The 14,695-nt window shown below is 37.9% G+C and overlaps 1 protein-coding gene across 1 annotated transcript in view; it reads left to right on the forward strand.

Moving 5' to 3' along the window:
* LOC121388841 (gonadotropin-releasing hormone II receptor-like) overlaps nt 1-14,695 on the forward strand; it is a 184,169-nt gene that overhangs the window by 106,814 nt on the left and 62,660 nt on the right. The window contains exon 2 of the mRNA XM_041520359.1: nt 5,100-5,304. Within this exon, the coding sequence (XP_041376293.1) occupies nt 5,100-5,304 (205 nt within the window). The remainder of the gene's footprint in view (nt 1-5,099; nt 5,305-14,695) is intronic.

Genomic DNA, 14,695 nt, shown 5'->3' on the forward strand with positions numbered 1-14,695 from the left:
CAGATGTTCCTGCTACGACGAAAACAATGTTAAAGGTGCATAATCCACTTTAAATCCGCTAAACCTAGCTCTTTTGTTTGTAGTGTTAAACAATTCCGGCTGTTACAGATGTTTCACCATTAAAGTACACATTACCTACAAATTCTTTCTCGAATTATCAAATTTGGTAGGTTCTATATGCTTCAGGACAGGTGCTTTTAAACTCATTTCTGGAGTCTGGGCTTAAGAGTTTTCTAATAGAATCTGAGATTGTAACGCCGTGGCACAGCTATACACATTAAATGCGCGTGACGTCATTAGAGATTTGAAACTAGACTTTGCACGCAGACTCTAAAGCCTGGTCGTCCTTGTATTTGAATGTTGTGTAAAACAGAAAACGTTCGTACCTCTGGTGTTTATAGCAGCTTTTAATTAATTTTACGCGAAACAGAAACGGTCCATGTATGTATCTCGAGGTTTAGGGTTAATGATTTTAAGATATCCCATCATTAATATAAAAAATAGAGTCGCACGGCCAAAAAATAAAAGAAATCCTGAAATCTATACTTTTAATTTGTCCCGAAAAATACTTAATTCGTTTACCTACAATCATAGTTGTCATAACCCACTTGCTAGTCATATTTTAATATATAATTGAGTTATGGCTTCGTAGCTATAAATCAAGGCGAGGTGTGGGTGTTGCTTATTTCGTTCGTTTTTAAGTTAATGTTATTTGTTTAAAATGTCTGCAGAATGGTGTTTGTTACGGAGCGTCAGCTCAAGAGGAACGTACATTTCAAGTCACAGAATTTTTGCGACTCCGCTTTTAGCAGTTCAGTTTCCGTGTAGGTAGCACTAAACGAAATAACTTCCGGCTGGGTTAAAGTTAGAGGTGCACAAAACTTTTGATAGAGAAGTTAACACCACAAGTCCTGTGATTGGTGATAAATGTGAGTGTGTTGGTTGTAGAAAACAAATTAGTTTCTGAGCTAAAAATGTATACAATTTTAATTCATCTAGTACCACTGTGTCAAGTAGCCTTGTGCTTGGATCATGTATGGGGTTCTCAAATTTTGTGCGAAACTAGGGGTGTTGTAAAAACATCTGATTATACTGAAAATGACCCATGAAAGGTATCATTTTCTGCAGTTAATACTTTGAGGTTGGGGTTGTAGTACTGATATTTATGGCTCATTGTTTGCATATAGTGTTTTTGAACACAAATGTTAACATGGTCGCCCATGGGATTTTATTTGGTATAGTCCAACCTGTAACCTTGTCTTTAAAATGGAGGTCAGCTGTTCTCACAAAAAGCGGCCTACGATATAATGACGATCCATAGGCGTACAGGTTCCAATTTTTGTAGGGGGACAAGCTGGCTTTTGCCCGAATTAAATGAAAATGCCCGACGCTGGATAACAATTTTGTTTTTCATATTAGCATTAATGCCAAACAGCTATATCACTACACGTGGATTATAACTAATTTTGAGAGTAGAATGATGGAAATACGTGGTCAAAAGGCCTCAGGTCAGCACATTTTTCTCAAATATCTCTATAATTTTTGCCCGAATTCGAGGATTTGCTCCAGCACTAGCGGGGTGGGGACAGTCTCGCCCAACACCCCCCCTCCGCCCCTCACTCGTCTCATAGATTAGTGGTAAGGTTATTGGCGTTGCAAAATGCAGGTAGGAACTGGGTTGGTGCATAGGAGGATATATATTTTTTTTTTTTTTTTTTTTTTTACTTTTTTCAAAATATATTTTCCTTGGGATCATGACCGAAGACCCCTAAAACCGTCGCCTAGATCCGCAATCTGCATAATTTCCTGCACATGTGCCTGCATCTGCACCTGATTCAGCTGAGAGAGAGACTGCAATGTTCAGCGGAGAGTTGTAAGACTTCTATACAGATTTCTCTTTGATTAACCATCAGTCGTCGACTGCAGGCTTTGTGAATGGCTTTTCTCATTATCTTCAATCAGTTATGAAAATAAATTCTAAAAGGGACATTTGTTTGCTGCATTGTAAGATGTGTCCGACTAATAAAATATTTCTACGATTAAACTTAAATATTAAATATATTTTCTTGCTTAGAATATCAGTGTCTGTATATTCAATGTGTTTCTGGTCGACTTAATATTTGTAAGAAGCCCAAACTGGATTTTGTCTTCAAATAATTTCGTACGAACGAAAAAATATATTTTAGGAAATAAAATGACATTTAACCTAGTACTAGTATTAGAACGATCAGAACACGTTTAATATACAGCCACTAATATTTTATGCAGAAAAATATATTTGATATGTAATTACAATCGTTAAAAAATCTCTGTTAGTCGATAACATCTTAAAAATTGCAGCAAACTCAGGAATGTCCCTCGAGGCCGGTACTTGTGCCCAGGACAGGCGTGCGCTACAACAGCTTGCTCTGAATGTGCACGTTAACCTTTTTGGCATTTGGCATTGGCCTCGGTGGCACAGTGGTTAAGCCATCATACTACAGGCTGGTAGGTACAGGGTTCGCAGCCCGGTACCGGCTCCAACCCAGAGCGAGTTCTTAAGGGCTCAATCGGTAGGTGTAAGGCCACTATACTCTGTTCTCTCTCACTAACCACTAACCAGCTAACCATACAGCTGAGGTTTGTACCCAACCACTAACCAACTAACCATATAGCGGAGGTGTGTACCCAGGACAGCGTGTTTGAACCTTAATTGGATATAAGCACGAAAATAAGTTGAAATGAAATGAAATCATTGAAGACGATAAAAGAAATCCGACAGCACCAACCTTGATCGTGCCGTGTTTATATAGAGTTAGTATTCAATGTGTCTGTGGTTGTGTGTGTGTGGTGGTGGTTTATTTGGAGGTGGGGGAGGTGGGGGTGGTAATACAAATACTGTAATTAAATTTTAAAAAATTATATAATGGCTTCTAGGTGCTGGGTTCGTATTTCTGTACCGACTTCAGTCTGCAGTGAACGAAAAGGACATTTTAATTTACGGTTATTTGGTGTCTGTCATAATGGTTATTTTGACATTTGATTCTCGTATAAAACGAAAGACACGAAGCCCTCTGCAGCCATATAGACAGCTACTCCAATCGGTAAAGAAGTAACACAGGGCATGATACTGTACACATCACACCCTTTGATGTAGCTGTCGTGGAGCACTGGGTGGGGGTGAGGAAAGTACTGATACCACTGAGGGCGATCGATCCGGCAACCCATCACACCTCAGGCGAGCGCTCTACCACTGAGCTACACCCGGTCCCAGTTTGAACTCTTGAGTCGGTGTAAATCAAAAAGTTAAAGTTTGTTTTGTTTAAAGACACCGCTAGAGCACATTGATTTATTAATCATCGCTGTTGGATGTCAAACATTTGGTAATTTTGACATAGTCTTAGAGAGGAAAGCCGCTGTAATTTTCAATTGATATGAAGGGATCTTTTATTTACTCCATCCCCCCAGACAGGATAGTACATACCACGACATTTGATATACCAGTCGTAGTGCACTGACTAGAACGAGAAATAGCCCAATGTTCCAACCGACGGGGATCGATCCTACCCCTCCCCCACCCCCTGTGTACATCAGTACACCTTGTTAACAACTATCTATCAATTTCGGCGGTGACCGAAAATCCAGACAGATGAAATAGATGCTCAGGGCAGCGTGCTTGAACCTTATAAATTACAAATGAACAAATAGTGTTGGCAGCATTTATCATTATAACGTAACAGCACATGTATGTATAATGTTTCCATGAATCGGAATAACTAGTTTAGGATAGTTAAAAAATAACTTGTCTCTCTCCTTTTGTAACTGCCTTCTGATTGATTTAATTAAAATTGATATGAATCGAACGTGCTTAAATTAATTTTATTTTATTTACAAGTTGTAAACTTATCACTTACAAAAACCCCCACCCAAAAACACATTATCTATTGAATATTGTAATGTTATTAATTTCTAGCATGAAATACATTACTATTATAATTAGAAACAGTATCATCTGAATCTAGATGAAAGCCTTTCACGTCCCTTGCCTGCCAGTGCTGGCGCCCTCGTGTACGAAAGTAATTATCGAGTAATTTAGAAACTTTCATTAACGATCCTGGGGAAAGTGCGGAAGTACGAAAACAAAAACAAACTAATTACAGAGATGTGGTAAACACACGAACAATAAGAAAGGGGTACTTTAGTATTTGACAAATCAGGTTAATTAAATTGCGTTACAAGCATATTTGTTTTCTTTTTAGGAATTTGATTAGTGATAGAAAATTATAAAAGTCGTGTTGTTAGACACGGTATGACCGATTTCAACAGTGAACCTGTGAACCTTTTTAACTTTTTGCTTTCCTCCTTTTTTGTATTTTTTTGTTGTTGTTACTTCACTGACTTGGTATTAATATCTTCTCCTTTTTTTCCTATGCGGTTTTATCTATTTTCGTTTCCTTTTACTATCGTATAGCAGCTAGATATCTTTTATATGCATTTTATCCATATACAGTACAGCGCATATATCACGGTCCTACATCAAACGTAGAGTACTAGTATTGACGGGTAAAAACGAATTAGCCACTTGTCACAATTAGCTACCTCGTTGTTCTTCAAAAACATCAGCAATATGTACTTAGTACCAATCATCTGCCTGGGGATCATGCCATATTAAGTGGATGCTTTTACTGGATTCATGTAGTGGTAGTGGCTGTTTCTTGGCCTTATTTATGTTAATTTTTGGTTATTGATTCAGGGCATTGAAAGTCAGGGGTCACTGTCAGTGCGATTTGAAAGTGGTGGAGCCACTGTCAGTCCAGTGGCCGGGGGGGGGGGGGGGGGGGAGTATTTAAAGGCCCTGTTAAACAGGAATTCAAGGGACATGTTCCTCTAAGAAAAGTTTGAATTTTCAAATACATAATTCCCATCATTCTGAGCACAAGAAGAGGCAGGAACTATGTCATGGCCCCCGCATCCTACCTTTCCGCGGCCATATTGGCTCTGTTTATTTTAGTGGTGGTGATTATGATCTGGGGGCTAGCTTGTAACAATGTTTGTGCATGTTAAACTTCATTACGCAATTGTTATGCTTAAATATTTGTTATTTCTTCGTTGTGTTTCAGAGTGTGATATTCCACGTGGAGAGACACCCCAAACACACGTGGTTCACGCAGTGCGTGACGTTCAACTTCTTCCCCACCCCCGTGCACGAGCTCGCCTACAACCTCTTCAACGTCATAGCGGTCTACGCCTTGCCGCTACTCATCATCAGCGTCGCCTACTCACTCATTCTCTGCGAAATCTCCAAAAAGTCAAAACAAAGTAGAAGTGAGGAATGATTTTTGTTTATTATTTTATTATTATAATTTTTTTAGAAAAAAATATTTTTCTGTTATGTCCAATTATGTTCTGAGTACATTCTTGACCTATCTCGGTAGCCTGGCTTAAGGTAACCGTACACCAAATAGTATCTGAGTGGGTCAAAGTTCGAGGTGCGCCCAACTTTTCATCCCACAGTTGAGGCTACCAGTCCTGCTTATTGGTGGAAAATGTGAGATAGTGTTTGTTGTGATAACGTGTTGTTCCGTCTGTTCAGTAAATTCGTGTAATTTGATTTTAACCTGTGTCAGTGTACCAACAACTACCATTGTGCTTGAAACATGTGCGGGGTCCTACTAAAATAGCATGACAATTTTTGTCGAAACTATGGTAGTCACAGACGCTACTCGTTATATCTGAAATGAGCAGCTTGTTTTCTGACGTAGTTTAATGGTGAGGGGTGGTAGTTTTTATATCCATGGTGTAGGCAATATGTCGATTGATACGCTGCATGCAGGAGTTTTAACCACATCTGTTACTATTGTTATCTATGGGATTTGATTTTGTGGTATACACCTTTAAGATCCGTTCACACCAAAACTGCGAGAATACCGCGCCAAAAACCGCAGCGGAAACCGCGCTCCAATCAATCAACGAGCGATTTCAGCGGAATACGTGACGTTTCACACAAAACAGAAAGTTTCCCGCGCAGTTTTAGTATGAACTGTTATTAAAGAAATTTATATGGCGTAGAGAGTGAAATGTTAAGTGGCTAATGAGAGAAAAATCGCCGCGATTTGGTATATCAAAGTCCGGGATATGTACTATCATGTGTGTGGGAAAGTGCACATAAAAGATCCCTTGCTACCAATGGAACAATGTAGCGGGTTTCGTCTAAGAGTATGCTTGTCAGAATTAACAAATGTTTGATAACCAGTAGCCGATGTTCAATAAATCAACGTGCTCTAGAGATATCGTTAAACAAAGCAAACAAATAAGCAAAGTATGTGTGTTTACTTCCAGGGAAGACAGCAGACAGTATGGTCACGAACGGCCAGGGTTATGGTTAGGGTTAGGTCAGTTAGAGTTAACGAACTGTCATAAATCATACGACAGTGCGTGTACAATCTGACCTTGGTGACCTTTCATAATGTTACTATTAATCAATTACAATGGGATCAGAAAAGGCACGTCTTGCAATAAATTGGAATCAATAACTAATGACATTTAGAACATTATCGATATGCAATGTATAAGATACATTTGTGTATATTAGATATATACCGAACATAAAATAAAACGAATCTATTTTATTATGTATGTATGTATTGATGTATGAATATCTATATATAGTGTATTGTCACGGGGATTCTATAATTCCCGTAACTGAATAAAACACGATTATCAAAATATCTCTCCTAACTGTATATCTATTAGATCTCTCTGCAACAGGCTGTTAAACCCTAGTATGGCTCGTCTCTAGGTATGATCAGAGATACGATCTTATATAAAGTATATATTATTATAGCACGTTAGTTCTCTAGAAAACACAACAAAAACACAATACACTTTGGAATCTGTATTAATCTACGCTGACAAATGTACAGCCGTAGTAGTAAATTAATAACAGCAATAATAACAACCCAGAACTGATCACTTAATTAGTTAATCTCTAGGTGTCTAGTTACACAATATGCGAAATCACTTCACCGTTACACCACACCCACACGTGTGATAATTGAGAAACGTTTACAGGAGAAGTTAATTAATAAAGGAATTACAACACCATTCCTAACTGGTTAATTTATAATTAACCCTTACTACTCGTTCAGTAACGTGTGATAATTTAGAAACGCTTCTTGGGGAACTTAATTAATAAAGGAATTACAGCTCTATTCCTAACGGGTTAATTTTTAATTAACCCTTAACTACTCTTTCAGTAATCTGTAACACAAAATTAATACTGGTACCTATCACAATAAAGACAATAACCTACAGTTTACCTAGGGTCTTCTAGGATGACTGGCTAAGCTTTATATTACCAAATACTCATATAATGTTAGAACAAAAAGTCTACGATTTACTTCGTCAGATGACCGAAGACACTGTCTAAAGAATATTGGTATAATACAGTATTAAAATATTTAAAGTCACATCAATCACATCAAGGTTATACACAGAGCAGAAATGATATTTACCAAGTCCTAACGGACTACGTTCGTGATCCCCTGGAGCCGTCCTAATTCGTTCTCCTCGATATCTCTAAAACACTAGCTATTTATTATAAATCAGGATTTTGCCTGGGAGTACAAGGCGGTACCTCACGTATCATCTCATAGTCTGACTCTACTAGAGTCGGTATTATTTCTCTCTGATCGTCAGACTTACTGACGCCATCGTCGCCAAAATCACGGTTGTAAAACCGCACTCGCAGAGGTATTACGTAACTACTCGCCACATGGCCTCCGCAGCTGGACTAAGTGCATATTGGAATGTCCGATCGTGCGAAGTATTACGTAACAAGTTGCCCATCTGGGCTACGGGCAATAAACTGCACACGGCCCTCTAACACAATTAAAATCGCCACAGGCGAAACAAATTTAAGAGCATGTTCCGTGACATGTATATATATTAAACGTGTTTCTGATCGTTCTAATATTTGTACTAGGTTAAATTTCATTTTATTTCCTAAAAATTATTTTTTCGTACGTACGAAATTATTTGAAGACAAAATCCAGTTTGGGCTTCTTATAAATATTAAGAAGACCAGAAACACACTTAATATACAGGCACTGATATTCTAAACAAGAAAATATATTTAATATGTAAGTTTAATCGTAGAAATATTTTATTAGTCGGAAACATCTTACAATGCAGCAAACTCGGGAATGTCCCTTTAAGAGAAACATCTTACAATGCAGCAAACTCGGGAATGTCCCTTTAACTACATACATTTAGCTCAGTCGGTTGAGTGCTCGCCTGAGGTGCTTGCGTCGCAGAATAGAACCACCTCGGTAGATCCATTCAACTGATTTGGGTTTTTTCTTGTTCCAACCAGTGCACCACATCTGGTCAAACGAAGTGGTATGTGCTTTCCTGTCTGTGGGGAAGTGCATATAAAAGATCCCTTGCTGCTAATGGAAAAAGAAACCAATGTAACGGGTTTCCTATGATGACTAAATGTTTGACATCCACTTATAGCCGATGATTAATTAATCAATGTGCTCTAGTGGTGTCGTTAAACAAAACAAACTTTAACTTTTAACTACGCATAATAATGATTTAGCCTTGACACTGATTTTTTTTGGTAGTTTTTTTTTTTTCCACTTCCGGTCTCTATTTCTGCTAATAACATCTAGTAATATTTCAAAATGGAGTACATTGACAGCCGGTGTATTACTTAATAAGCACGTCTGCTGGAATATCCGTTTGTCGGTCACTCGTATCCCGCTAGTTCCTAATTATACGAACGTAACGCTAGCGCAAAACCCAAGGGGAGCTTATTATATCGTACATATTTATAATATTGACCGAGTAGTAGACATTTTAAAGTGTAAATTACAGACTATACGGTAAGGGTGGATGCAGGATTCTCCCAGGGAGGGGAGCAACATTTGTAAAGGGAAGGAAGGCAATGTTTTATTTAGCGACGCACTCCACACATTTTAATTACGGTTATATGGCGTCAGACATATGGTTAAGGACCACACAGATATTGAGGGACGAAACCCGCTGTCGCCACTTCATGGACTAATCTTTTCGGTTAGCAGCAAGCGATTTTTTATATGCACCACCCCACAGACCACGGCCTTTGATGTACCAGTTGTGGTGCACTGGCTGGAACGAGAAATTTTATAAAGGGCATCTCCATTGTTCAGGAACGGGATGCAACGTTCTCAAACATCATTGAAAAGTACACTAGCAGGTATTACCTACATGGTAACCTTCCACAGAGATATCAAATTGACTAAGATACGTTCACTTTAAAAAAATCAATAAATTCATTGTGTTTATATTCATAAACTTTTAGCGGCACTTCAAATTACATATTCATTACAATATGTTTGTATAGAATACCAGGGTGTTTCTGATCGTGCAGTAATATTTGTAGCAGCTACTGTTCAGGATATTTTAAAAAACACTCACACATATATATATATATATATATATATATATATATATATATATATATATATATATATATATGTTTTTGTATGTGCAAAGGTTTTGGGAGGTAAAATCCGGTTTGGCTGGTTCATGTGCAGGGGGGGAGGGTTTCGGGGGTCGAAACCCCTCCTTTCTCAAGCATTTTTTGCAATACATCTCTTCCCCCTTTAAATTTCGACTCCCTTTACATTTCGCCGCCACAGTCTAGACTCCCCCCCCCCTCCCCCCTCCCGTGCGCTAAACTGCCTGCACATCCGCTTGTTTGAGCTACTATACACATACAATAGGATGACAACCTCCATTATACAAACACTGCTCTTCTAAAGGGGAAAACCGCTCCAGTATATTATTTAGTCATGAGAAGTTTGTTTTGTTTTACGACACTAGAGCACATTGATTTATTAATCATCGGCTACTGGATGTCAAACAAATGGTCATTTTGACACAGTGATAGAGAGGAAACCCGCTACATTTTTCCATTAGTAACAAGGGATCTTTTATATGTACCATCCCACACACAGAATAGCACATACCACGGCCTTTGATATACCGGTCGTGGTGCACTGGCTGGGACGAGAAATAGTTCAATGGACCCACCGATGGGGATCGATCCTAGATCGACCGCACGTCAGTGGGGTGCTATAACAACTGGGCTACGTCCCGGCCATCTTTGATAACAGCTGCTCATAATAAAATCTCTGATTTAATAGAAAGTCTTAATTTTGATTTGAGATATTAACTTCCTGCAACCTTAAAGAATACAACGGAGATCAATAGACACTGTTTGAATAACAGAATGGAGTTTATAGCTGCCATCAGCCTTTGGGACTAGCCCGATTAGAAAAGCGATTACGTTTTGATACAGGGCAATGGTAAGACCAATCCGCAGTAAATAATCACATGTTGTGTCTTGTCTGATATTTATTCACGTCTGGCGAGTGTTGTTGTCAAAAGAAAACCCATCAGTAAATTGTCTTCGAACAGCCCAAACTCAATATGCAATTTCAAACTGCAATGTCCCGATAGAGAGAAGTACGGGATCAACAACACTAAGAGTGGGTGTCGAAACGTAGCCAGGATTTTATATTGGGGGTCAATCCACACGATGTGTGTATGTACGTATGTATGTATGTATGTATGGTTTTATAAAATCTAATACAGTAAAAAAAGAAACAAAAAAGTGTGATTTGGTGGGGGTGGGGGGATTGTCCCGGTGCCCCTAAACCCCCACCCCGACACTACTGCGCAACTGACCGCATCACCTACCTGCTCCAATAAAATTTCATGTTCACTCCACCCCAAAAACAAATTGCTCCTCATAAGATAGATACCTCCTCTAATTTCCTGCAAACGCGCCTGGACATGTGCGGGATTTTTTTTTTTTTAGGATTTGGTCCAGCGTATATTTTAAATCTAATTTGGTGATGCTAAATCCAAAAAATAAACAAACAGAAAATGGCGGGAAATTGTCTAATAAAACGTATTTAATTGGTATCCATTATAGGATTTGTATTGCATTAACATATATTTGTAGACATTTTATTTTATTAAACAAAATCCATATTAAACATCAGATAATTTAGTTTTATGGTCCAAGTGGTGGAAAACAAAAATGCATATCCATGTCTTCCGAAGGGCATTGTTTGCTGGTATAAATGCTACGAAATATCAAAGCATACAATACAAATAAAATGAGTTGAACATATGACAGGATTAATTATATAAATGTCTGTTTAATAATATATTATTGTACATCATACCTGTGATTTTTTTATTATATCAAGTAAGATGCTAGGAGTCAAAGTGAAACTCAACTGATTTAACACATAAAATGGCTCTGAAATGGTAATTAAATGGAAAATCTATCACTAATTTGTGATATTGGTGAGTATTCATGCATTCTAAACTAATGTGCATCTACAGTGGTCTGTGCATGATAGCTTTGCATTTAGTTTATTCATCCGGATGAACATGCAAGCTTGCATCCATATTAAAATACACCTGTATTGTCTCAACGCTCCATTGTTTTTCAGTAATAGAGAGACGATTCCATAACTCTCCATTACCAAGTTACTCTAGGTCCCCCAAATATAGTAATGGACATGTTTCACATGCATGTAGTTAACTTAAAGGGACATTCCTGAGTTTGCGGAGAATTTTTAACGATTGTAGTTACATATCAAATATATTTTTCTGCATAAAATATTAGTGGCTGTATATTAAACGTGTTTCTGATCGTTCTAATATATGTGTTAGGTTAAATTTAATTTTATTTCCTAAAATATGTTTTTTTTCGTACGTACGAAATTATTTGAAGACAAAATCCAGTTTCGGCTTCTTACAAATATTAAGACGACCAGAAACACATTGAACATACAGCCACTGATATTCTAAACAAGAAAATATATTTAATATGTAAGTTTAATCGTAGATATATTTTATTAGTAGGAAACATCTTACAATGCAGCAAACTCAGGAATGTCCCTTTAATGAGACATTCGAGTTTTCAGATTTCCATAAACGTATTTGCCCGTTAAAGAGGCAATATCTATGGGTGCGTCTAAAATTATTTTAAGTTGTTCATTTTCATTTGAAAGGTTAAACTTTAAGTTCATATCGCTTTTAGCAGTATCAGTCAGCAGTTGGTCCATATTTGTAGTAAGTGCATTTCAGTAAAAAAAAACGTTTTGGGCAGAAAGAACAAAATCGTTGCTCAGGCGGTTTCTTTTGTTCTTGTTTTTGTTTGTTTGTTGTTGGGGGTTTTTGTGAGGTTTTTTTTTTTTTTTTTTTTTTTTTGGGGGGGGGGGGGGTTGTGGTAGCGCCCCTTTTCAATTTCCAGTGGATAAAAAAAAAGTTTGTTTTGTTTAACGACATCACCAGAGCACATTGATTTATTAATCATCGGCTATTGGATGTCAAACATTTGGTAATTCTGACTTAGTCTTAGAGAGGAAACCCGCTTCATTGTTTCCATTAAAAGCTAGGGATCTTTTATATGCACCATTCCACAGATAGGATATCACATACCACGGCCTTTGATATACCAGTCGTGGTGCATTGGCTGAAACGAGAAATAGCCCAATGGGTCCACCGACGGGGATCGATCCGACTCCAGTGGATTAACCTTAGTGTAGTGAGAGCTTTGTAGAGTGTCGTTGCTGATGAGGTAGGTTGAGCAACTGACCCCGTGCTGTTCGTGTTAATGTCACCGTACACTGAAAACGACAAATGAGGCTGTCTACGAGGTATTATGACAGTTGTGTTCAGTAATACCCAGAATCTTACTTAAAGGGACAATCCTGAGTTTGCTGCAATTTTTAACATGTTACCGACTAACAGACGTTTTAATGATTGTAATTACATATCAAATATATTTTCTGCATAAAATATTAGTAGCTGTATAGTAAATGTGTTTCTGATCGTTCTAATATTTGTACTAGGTTAAATTTCATTTTATTTCCTAAAATTGTTTTTTTCGTACGTACGAAATTATTTGAAGACAAAATCCAGTTTGGACTTCTTACAAATATTAAGACGCCCAGACACACATTGAATATACAGACACTGATATTCTAAACAAGAAAATATATTTAATATGTAAGTTTTATCGTAGAACTATTTTATTAGTCGGAAACATCTTACAATGCAGAAAACTCAGTAATGTCCCTTTAATTAACCCACCAAAATCACTGGCGTTAAACTACATACTGACATAAAGTCATTATTTATTGGTGTATTTTGTGTAAGGCAATACACTCGTAACTCGGCCCAAGGGGGCCTCGTCTCCATTATTTTTCAGGAATGGAGAGTTATGAGGATATTCCCCTATGCATATTGAATGGTAATAACATGAAACATGCACACTCGTCTGCGAACCGCTTTGAACATTTTGTTTTCCCAGGTGGAATATGCCGTACTTTGTCAAAGCTGTCGACTACCACCGTACACTTGACAAATTAATTGTGTAAATTATTCCTGTGTGTCTTCAGTGACCACTACGTCTTAGAGTCCTTCAACATATTTGGGATAAAGAAATATTTAAAGAAGACTTTATAACAATCATATATAACATGCCATCATATTTCCTAAGCATTTTGTTCGCGTCAGGTTTCGGACTCTGAACCAATGCCTGTCCATCAGCAATCAAGATTGACTTGCCGAGTCATTTCACAGGTATACTTGAATCATGATTTTGTTTCAGCAATGAATATTATTCGCTTACTGGCCTGTTTATGAATATGCTATAACTAGTTGGTACGATGTGTTCATTCAGCTCAAGGATTCTACTCGATTGAATTTTGTGTCTTAGGCCTTTTAATTAAAATAGGTGGCTGGAGGTAGCCCAGTGGTAAAGCGCCTACTTGATGCGCGGTCGGTCTAGGATCGATCCCCATCGGTGGGCCCATTGGACTATTCTCGTTTCAGCCAGTGTATCACTACTGATATATCAAAGGCCGTGGTATGTGTTAACCTGTCTATGGGGTGGTGCATATAAAAGATCCCTTGCTGCTAATCGAAAAGAGTAGCCCATGAAGTGGCGACAGCGGGTTTCATATCTCAATATCTGTGTGGTTCTTAACCATATGTCTGACGCCATATAACCGTAAATAAAATGTTTTGAGTCTGTCATTAAATAATGATAAAAAAAAAAAATCAAAATAAAATCCTATATTAAAATTTGTGAAGGACTGCATGTGACAACTCATAGACAATACGCCATTGATCGTAGTTCGTATGACCATACCCATGGCAACATATGTACTAATACGAACACAGATACTGAGTCTAGTGTTTTACATACACTGCCCTTGTAAACACTGAAACAATTTCGAAATTAAAAAAAGTTTGTTTTCTTTAACGACACCACTAGAGCTACATTTTTCCATTAGTAGCAAGGGATCTTTTATATGCACCATTCCACAGACAGGAGAGCGCATACCACGGCCTTTGATATGCCAGTCGCGGTGTACTTGCTAGAGCGAGAAATGGCCCAAATGGGCCCACCGACGGGAATCGATACTATACTGGCTGCGTTTCAGGCGAGCGTTTTACCACTGGGCTACATCCCGCCATCAATTTCGAGATATCTCCATCAATGTTTGAAATCTGCATTCTAGTGCATTTTAAATTCTGTGAAGTTACTTTAACAATCGTCACCTTGGACAACAAGTGGCTCAAGACTAGTAAACCTAAGGCTGTGGTATGTGCTGTTCTGTCTATCGGAAAGTACATG

The sequence above is a fragment of the Gigantopelta aegis genome, chromosome 2, assembly GCF_016097555.1.
Source record: "Gigantopelta aegis isolate Gae_Host chromosome 2, Gae_host_genome, whole genome shotgun sequence".
NCBI classification, from domain to species: domain Eukaryota; kingdom Metazoa; phylum Mollusca; class Gastropoda; order Neomphalida; family Peltospiridae; genus Gigantopelta; species Gigantopelta aegis.